Here is a 9,521-nt window from a genome sequence, read left to right as displayed (position 1 = left end):
ACACAAATTGCATTTATATGATATTCTGCATAATTAAATAAGTGAAATAATTGTAAATTCAGATATAGTAATCAACCGCTTATAGTGTTCAAATTGGCTTTCTACCAACGTGACCACTATAAGCGGATTCCACTGTAACATCTTGTTACATTTCAAAGTATTTTCATTGTAATGTGTATTATGTTGTGCCTTTTGAATTTAATTTCTATTTTGGTACTTCAAGGATTCCATACATCCCCCCCCCCCCCCCCCCCCCCCTCCAAAAAAAAAAAAAAAACATGTACCTTATATCACAGCAGCTCCACAGCGCCCCCCCTGCTGCTGCGGTTCAACCCGGAACTACACTGACTAGGTTTCAGACTGTCAGTTTTTGCACATCGATTAAACGCCGCACGATGACGCGTCTTTCTCCTGAACTTTCTGCTTGATCCGGACAGAGATGCTTCTTCTCCGTCTCTGATCACCCATCAGCACCTGTTTCATCCCGGCTTCTGCTCCACCACCGACATCTTTTCTGTTTGGCAGCGAAATTACGCGATTTGATATTACTCTAGAGTAAAAACAGCCACATTTCCTTCCAAAACAACGAGCACTTTGAGGATCTTCCAGGTAGTTTTTTGTTGATAATGTGTGTGACTCGTTTTGTGTTTTTGTTTCACCCATTTCCTGTGGGTCAGACGGACAGGCTTTGTGTGTCTGTCCCCATCAGGAGAGCAGCGATGGCAGAACATCTCTCTCAGAGTGAGCTGGACTACCCATTTAAACTTCTGGAGTATTTCAATGGCTTCAGAGTGTCAAAGGTAACACTCTGAATATATATACATATATATATATATATATATATATATATATATATATATATATATATATATATATATATATACACTATATTGCCAAAAGTATTTGCTCACCTGCCTTGACTCACATATGAGCTTAAGTGACATCCCGTTCCTAATCCATAGGGTTCAATATGACGTCGGTCCACCCTTTGCAGCTAGAACAGCTTCAACTCTTCTGGGAAGGCTGTCCACAAGGTTTAGGAGTTTGTTTATGGGAATTTTTGACCATTCTTCCAGAAGCGCATTTGTGAGGTCGCACACTGATGTTGGACGAGAAGGCCTGGCTCTCAGTCTCCGCTCTAATTCATCCCAAAGGTGTTCTATCGGGTTGAGGTCAGGACTCTGTGCAGGCCAGTCAAGTTCATCCACACCAGACTCTGTCATCCATGTCTTTATGGACCTTGCTTTGTGCACTGGTGCACAGTCATGTTGGAAGAGGAAGGGGCCAGCTCCAAACTGTTCCCACAAAGTTGGGAGCATGGAATTGTCCAAAATGTCTTGGTATGCTGAAGCATTCAGAGTTCCTTTCACTGGAACTAAGGGGCCAAGCCCAGCTCCTGAAAAACAACCTCACACCATAATCCCCCCTCCACCAAACTTTACACTTGGCACAATGCAGTCAGACAAGTACCGTTCTCCTGGCAACCGCCAAACCCAGACCCGTCCATCAGATTGCCAGATGGAGAAGCGCGATTCGTCACTCCAGAGAACGCGTCTCCACTGCTCTAGAGTCCAGTGGCGGCGTGCTTTACACCACCGCATCCGACGCTTTGCATTGCACTTGGTGATGTATGGCTTGGATGCAGCTGCTCGACCATGGAAACCCATTCCATGAAGCTCTCTGCGCACTGTTCTTGAGCTAATCTGAAGGCCACATGAAGTTTGGAGGTCTGTAGTGATTGACTCTGCAGAAAGTTGGCGACCTCTTCGCACTATGCGCGTCAGCATCCGCTGACCCCGCTCCGTCAGTTTACGTGGCCTACCACTTCGTGGCTGAGTTGCTGTCGTTCCCAAACACTTCCATTTTCTTATAATACAGCTGACAGTTGACTGTGGAATATTTAGGAGCGAGGAAATTTCACGACTGGATTTGTTGCACAGGTGGCATCCTATCACAGTTCCACGCTGGAATTCACTGAGCTCCTGAGAGCGACCCATTCTTTCACAAATGTTTGTAAAAACAGTCTGCATGCCTAGGTGCTTGAATTTATACACCTGTGGCCATGGAAGTGATTGGAACACCTGATTCCAATAATTTGGATGGGTGAGCAAATACTTTTGGCAATATAGTGTATATATATATATATATATATATATATATATATATATATATATATATATATATATATATATATATATATATATATATATATATATATATATATATATATATATATATATATATATATATATATATATATTTCTTTGTATAATGTTTAACATATGTGCCAAATTTTACAGACTATAAACTACTTTTTTTAACCTCAGGCTTATTGATATTTAATTCTAACTCTCAATTATTTATCCAGAATTCCAATTTCCAGTGAGTGCTGCTGAAGGCAGAAGCTCTACAGATGAGCAGAGAGATGGCAGTATTAAAAAAATAGAGAGAAGCGGAGAAAAGATAGAAAGAAGGCTTGAAAAACAAACAGAAAGACTGAACTGAGAGGGATGAGCATGACCAGGGGTATTTAACAGCCCCTCAGTCAACCCCAGCCCTCCATCCTACACCCAGGTAACTGCTAGGGACTTTAAGGTTAGAGATCAGGTTTTGATAATTTAGTATTTAATGTACAATGTGTATTAATATAATTGGGTAATTACTTACACATAATGTTCTCTCTGTAATAGTAAAACAACCCTGACTGTATCAGGAAGGGAATCTGTTGTAAAACTATACTAAGGCTATCTAAGTTGTTATGATTGCTGTGCTGCAAATTTTTATTTTTTATTACCTTTCAAAATTGGTCATATGTTAAATTTATTTCTACCATGCCCCTCCTGCAATTACACTGAGTCCCCCCTAGGGGGTGCTTCACCCAAAGCATTGGGTTAAGCATGAAAATGAAATTTTAAAATGAAGTTTTATACGTGTCATCCTGTTTATCCTATAAGAGAAAAGATATAAGAAATACCTAATGCTCTACAACATGACAAGAAAATGTGTCCATTTAACGTCGTCACTCCATTTCTACCCTGCTATGATATAGATACTTGAAAATCTTAAATTACATTTTAAGATAACCAAAAACTAACCTGTCCTGATTGACTAAAAAAGTTTAAATATTAAAATTAGGATAATACAGAATTTGAAAACTAAAAACAGAGAGAAAAGGATTTAGAAAGTAATTACAAGTAAACTTTTTTTTTATTATTAAATTAGTATTTGAATGAAATATAACTTCCTTCTTATTTTATAAGTGTATGTTTTCAACACCATTGGAAACATAAAATTATAAAATAATTAGGAAGTTATATTTCATTCAAATACTAATTTAATTGGAAAAAATGTGGCAGGGTAGCACCAAAGACAGTACTGGATAAATTAAATGCCTTCTTTAAAAGGGCTCAAATTTAATTCAAACTCAAGAACGTCCGTTTTGAAGCACACAGGTGGGAGAATCATGTTCTGCTGTAGGAGGGACTGAAGCCCTTCATCATGGGATAAAAGATTAGGGTGAAGTATTGCAGCAGCATCTTAAGGCATCAGCCTGGGAGATGAAGTTTGAGATCAAATTTGTCTTCTGAATGGAAATATCTCTAAATATGTTAACAGATCAGCTACAAGTAGGGTTAAGGACAATAAAACCAATGAGACGTTTTGTCTCTCATCTTACTAAATTAGCGGTCAGAGGTAAAATGGTGGGAGAGAGCAAATGAGGTTCTGTTACACCCGTTCTGTGAGGAGGAATTGGCCAAAATTCCAGCAAACTATTGTGGAAGGATCCCAAAAGATCTTTGATTTTAAAAGCTATTTTACCAGATAACAGGTAAATTTGTGCATCATTTTTCTTTGTAGATTTGTTTAACATGTATATCTTTAGTAACCGTAACTGAAATGAAAGGGTCAGGCAGATTTAGTCTAATACATTTAACAAACATAATGCATCTTTTCAAAACACATGTAAATATTTTGAACATACTGCTGTTCTGTGTCCGGATACTAAAGAAAAAGAACCTGAGTTTGTGTCTGTGATATTTCTAGGTGATATTTTCAGCCTGTGAGCTTGGAGTGTTTGACCTCCTGCTTAAATCTCATGAGGCTCTGAGTGCTCAGCATGTGGCGCAGGAACTGGGCACCAGCGTGGACGGCATGGAGAGGCTGCTGGACGCCCTGGTGGGCATCGAGATCCTCGAGGTGGAGAGAGAAAAAGGGATGGGTGAGGAACGGGACAACCTTTATAGTCTCCAATAACTGACAGATTGTCTTCCAAAGTATTCGTACCACCTCACCTATGAAACACAATGTTCTAATATAGGGCAGAAGACTAATACTGCACATTTCCGTGCAGTATTTTGCACCTTTTATTTAAATTATCACAGTATAATACTTTGGTGTATGTGGTTTCATATAAAACTGTGAGGGGGTGTGAATACATTTTCTTATCTCCCTTTAATTACAGTTTGTTAAAAAAATATATTTTAAAGCTTAAGAGATCTTTATCCTTTGCAGCAAAAATTGAGCACTTTTCAATGGACATGTGAACATAATGAGTTTTGGCTTTAAATTTACTGCTGTGTTTGGTTCTGTTTAGAAGCAGGTCTGGATTCCTCTGTGATTGATTGCTGTTGTCTCTGTTTGTTAGCTTTGTACAGCAGCAAAGATGTAGCTAACCTTTACCTGGCCAAAGGTAGCGCTAAATCTCTTCATGACATGATTGTCTACCAGTCCCAGACCATCTACCCACTGTGGAACAACATGGCCGACGCCGTCAGGTCAGTGGGCCACTCTTGGATCAGATCTGCCTTTTTGAATGCAAGAAAAAATAAAAAATAAAGCTCCTAGCAAATTCACACCCCTCAACTTTTGCATATACTGTATTGTTATGACCACAACATTTATTCTGTTTTATGGGCATTTCATATAATAAACGGTATGTTTTGCATATGTCATTTATGTGAATTAGAACCAAAATTAGATTTTTTTAAAAATATTTTTACAAACAAAAATCTTAAATGAGGATTTTGTGTTACCTTTACTCTGATACCAGTAAAAAAAAAAAAAAAAAATCTGAGCAATCCAGTGCACTGATTTTATTTTCTCTTTATGATGTAAATGGGGAACAAATGTGTCATTTTTACACTGATGAAAATTATTTACTGTTTTGGATCAACCCCTGATAAAGCTGTACAACCTTTCCACAAAGCTTATAATGTGGTCCTGCTCACACTTTCACAGCTATAACTGGTTCTTAATATTGATAAAAACTAAATTGTGTAATTTAAAAACTGTAAGAACTCCAAAGAACTCCCTCCATATGAAAATTCTTCATATGTAGAATGTAGACTGCCCTGTAGAAAGCCTTGTGATGAAACTCAAGAGCAAATCAGGCTTTTTCTTTAAAAAAATTCTTTTTTGTTCTTATAAAATAAAAAAACAGCTTCTCACTGTAAAGTTTTTATCTATAAAGCCAATGCTCAATCTGCTGCCCTCCTACCAATGTACATTTGATAAAATAGAGACGTGTTGACCCTCTGATCAGTTTTCCTAAACAGAACTAGTAAAATTAGGTTTTTGTTCACTCTGCTCCATCTCAATGAAACATTCTGCAAAAAGACCTGAAACTGACGGATTTTATTAAACGGGGCACTTTTAGCTCCAGGCTGAGAGCACCAGAGAAAGTCTCCTAATATTATAATATAAACAGTTAGCTAATAATAATAATTAGTTGTGCATTGTTCATTGTAATGTATATTTTGTTGCCCTTGGTCAGAGCTCCCTTGAAAAAGAGGTACTTAAAGGTGCTTCTTTTCACCACTAGGTGTGCTGTTGAGCATTGCCTGCAGACCAAAACAATTCTGCATTTTAACACAACTTTCTATCAAGCTCAATAACAACAATGATTATCATCATTTCTGATGGATTTCTCTTGGGAAATTCAGACTGATTATGCCACGTAAAAAATAACCTTTATTCTCTTTTCTTAATATAGTTTTTAAATTAAATTTTATATCCAACAGTTCATCAGTCAAAAAGTGCCTTAAATGTACATGGGGGTCACGATGAGCAGCTCACTGGCCACCCGCTTCATATTAAGTAATGTTGGGTCCATTGCTGGTCAAATTGCAAGAATCAAAGTAATATAGGAATGATGGACAGAGCTAAACACAGTGTGATGCTGGAAAAATACTCAAAGCAGAAAAAGATTTTAGGAATGGATCAAGTTTACCTTCAAGCAGGACAAATTCTCTAAACATCCAGAATACAGAGCTATAATGGACTGGTGTTGATCCAGGCTTAATGGTTAAAGGCCCAGTTAAAATTTAGACTTTAATCAGGTTATAATCTAGAGGCAAGACTCAAAATGGGTAACTCTCCACATCCAGTCTGCCTGAGTCTTTTCAGGCTTTTTTTTTTTACAAAGATATACTAATTACTTAGTATATCCCTTACTAATTACAAAGATTACTGTATATGAAAATGGACTCCACTTCTCCTACAGTTCTTCCGTCTTCACTTCAGCTTTGCTTAGAGGAGATAAAGGCATGGATGTCTGCCAACTCTCTTCAACTTAATAGTAATAAAACGGATGTCATCCTTCTTGGCACCCCTCATCAAACTCAGTCCTCTAATCTCAGTAGTATTTCAATATTTGGTCTTAACATTCCCTTTTCCACCACCGTCACAAACCTTGGAGTTAGGGTTGACTCTAACCTCACTTTCAACTCCCACATCCGTCATCTTTCTAAAGTCTCCTTCCTCCATCTCAAAAACATTGCCAGACTCCGCCCCTCCCTCTCCCAACTGGATGCTGAGAGGTTGATCCATGCCTTTATCTCATCAAGGTTGGACTACTGTAATGCCCTCCTCTTTGGGACCTCTGGTAAAAACCTGCAAAAGCTCCAGCACATTCAGAACTGTGCTGCCCGGGTCCTGATGAGGAGGCGCAAATACGACCATATCACTTCTGTTCTTAATTCACTTCATTGGCTACCGATCAAACATAGAATACATTATAAACTCTGTCTGCTTACCTATCAATGCATCCATGGAGTTGCTCCTGCCTATCTCAGTGAACTCCTCTCATCGCACGCTACTTCTCGAAGGCTTCGTTCCTCCACCTCCTTTTACTGCCTGCATCAACCTAAGACCAAACTTGCCACTATGGGGGATAGGGCTTTTCAGGCAGTAGCTCCACGGCTCTGGAATGCCCTTCCAGAGTCCCTGAGAGCCCCACAAGGTGCGGAGGCCTTTAAAGAAGGTCTTAAGACTCACCTTTTTAAACAGGCCTTTTTAGAACTGTAAGTTTTGTTTTAAATTGTAGTTTTAATTGTTAGTTTCAATTGTTAGTTTTGGTACCACTTGGTGCAAGATGTATTACTGTAAGCCCTACAATTTATTCTTTATTTTTATTATTACTATTATTATTATTATTTTTATCTTTATTTTCTTTTTTCTTTTTTTTTCTTTTAATCTCTGTAGCACTTTGAGATTAAATTGTAGTTTTAATTGTTAGTTTCAATTGCTAGTTTTTGATACCACTCGGTGTAAGATGTATTACTGTAAGCCCTACAATTTATTCTTTATTTTTTATTATTACTATTATTATTTTTTATTATTACTATTATTATTTTTTTATCTATATTTTTTTTCTTCTTCTTTTAATCTCTGTAGCACTTTGAGATTTCTTTGAAATATAAGGTGCGTTACAAATAAAATCTATTATTATTATTATTATTATATAAAAGAGCAAAAATCTAAGTCTCATGTCAAGGTTAGACAACTGATTCTTATCAGCTTCTAACTCATAAACTAAAGAGAGGTGTGACCCGACCATGGATGGAGAACACCACTACATTAAGAAAACATAATAATAATGACTCTATTAACAGCTTCAGCTGCTGATATATTGCTTTATCTATTTGTTTTCCTATCTTAAATTAAATTAATGCTTATGCTTAGCATTAATTTACTTTGTAGGAATTTAAAGGGTCAGCCACACTTGGATCGTGGCCCCAGTGGGGTTCTTACACTATCTTTAAAAAAAAAACTCAGTTCAGCTTAAGTTCTTTTTTTTTTTTTTTGTGAGTATAACATAAGACAATTTTAAAAGTTTGTTGGTTGCAAATGCAGAAAGTAAAAAAACATTTCTATTAGTAAAAACGCAAGTTTTATGTCATGCAGGGAGGGGAGGAACCAGTATGAAAAGACCTTCGGCCTTCCATCTGATGACGTCTTCCAAGCCATTTACAGGTTGGTGCTTTATAACACTTCATCATTTTCATCTTGTTTGTTGTTAATGGATGAATATACCTCACAGGTCTGAGGAGGAGATGCTTAAATTCATGGGGCTGATGAACTCCTCCTGGGTTCTCGATGGACACGACGTTGTGACGGCGTTTGACCTCTCTCGCTTCCAGAGGATAGTTGATCTAGGAGGTGAGGACCTGTAGTGGTCCACCGTGCCGATGTGTGGATGGCGATAAAAACACTTTGACTTCTCAACCCCCAGGTTGCACTGGAGCTCTGGCCAATGAAATTGTGAAGGCATATCCCACGTCTAACGTCACCGTGTTTGACCTGCCAGAGGTTATAGCAGCAGCTCAGAGACATTTCTGTCTAGAAGATAACCGCGTCGCGTTTCAGTCCGGTGAGCCTGATGGATGGTTGATCATGTTGCTTTGTTTCTCTTTGCTTTAATCCGTTTCCTCCTCTGCATGCAGGAGATTTCTTCCGAGGTGAAATTCCCAGTGCAGACCTGTACGTCTTGGCCAGAATCGTTCATGACTGGTCCGAAGAGAAGTGCTTGGCGTTGCTGAAGCGGATCTATGAGACTTGTAAGCCTGGTGAGTTTCTTGCAACATGAGTCAAATAGAAGAGGTCTGGGGGGCTCAGTATGTTTGTCGTCCTGTTTCTAGGTGGAGGCGTCCTGCTGGTAGAGGCGCTGCTGTTTGAGAACAGGCGAGGGCCCCTCATGGTTCAGATCTTCTCCCTCAACATGCTGGTCCAGGCCGAGGGCAGGGAGCGCTCCCCATCCGAGTACATAAACATGCTCAACAAGTCAGGCTTCTGCAACGTTCAGGTCTGCCGGACCGGAAAGTCCTACGACGCCATCTTGGCAATCAGATGAGCTCAGAAACACTCCAAGTATCTGATAGGGAAACGAAATGGAGCACTGAATTCAAATAATAGCTTGAACCTTCATCAAAGGAGAGCTTTTTACTCAGATCTTTAGTTTAATCCTCATATCTTGTTTTCCTCTAAAGTCACATATCTAGGTCCATATTCAGTATTGTGTTAGAACCACATATCTCCCCTATTTTATTTGGACCAACACTTAGTAGGGCTCTATATTTAAGTAGAAACCAAAGGATACATGGTTTTCCCAGTTTTTATAACCCCTACATAGTGTGCCAATGCTTACAGTGTATGTATTAAGCTCCACCCACTCCAAGGCCCTGAAGGCCAGCAGGTTTTTAGCTTCGTGTTCCTGCAGGAAGAACCTTTACCCCTGCCTTCAA

General features: G+C 38.7%; 1 protein-coding gene across 1 annotated transcript; it reads left to right on the top strand.

Moving 5' to 3' along the window:
* Window positions 1-329: 329 nt before the first annotated feature.
* asmt2 (acetylserotonin O-methyltransferase 2) lies at window positions 330-9,232 on the top strand. The gene is made up of 8 exons (XM_038304638.1): window positions 330-800; window positions 4,045-4,219; window positions 4,646-4,775; window positions 8,185-8,253; window positions 8,321-8,439; window positions 8,513-8,650; window positions 8,724-8,846; window positions 8,919-9,232. Exons 1-8 carry the CDS (start codon window positions 627-629, stop codon window positions 9,128-9,130), a joined length of 1,140 nt encoding a protein of 379 aa, XP_038160566.1. The 5' UTR covers window positions 330-626; the 3' UTR covers window positions 9,131-9,232.
* Window positions 9,233-9,521: the final 289 nt, after the last annotated feature.

Source organism: Cyprinodon tularosa, unplaced genomic scaffold (genome assembly GCF_016077235.1).
Source record: "Cyprinodon tularosa strain WSP-4 unplaced genomic scaffold, ASM1607723v1 ctg54, whole genome shotgun sequence".
NCBI lineage: Eukaryota > Metazoa > Chordata > Actinopteri > Cyprinodontiformes > Cyprinodontidae > Cyprinodon > Cyprinodon tularosa.
Note: the sequence above shows the minus strand (reverse complement) of the source record. Positions and strands in the feature narration are given on the sequence as shown.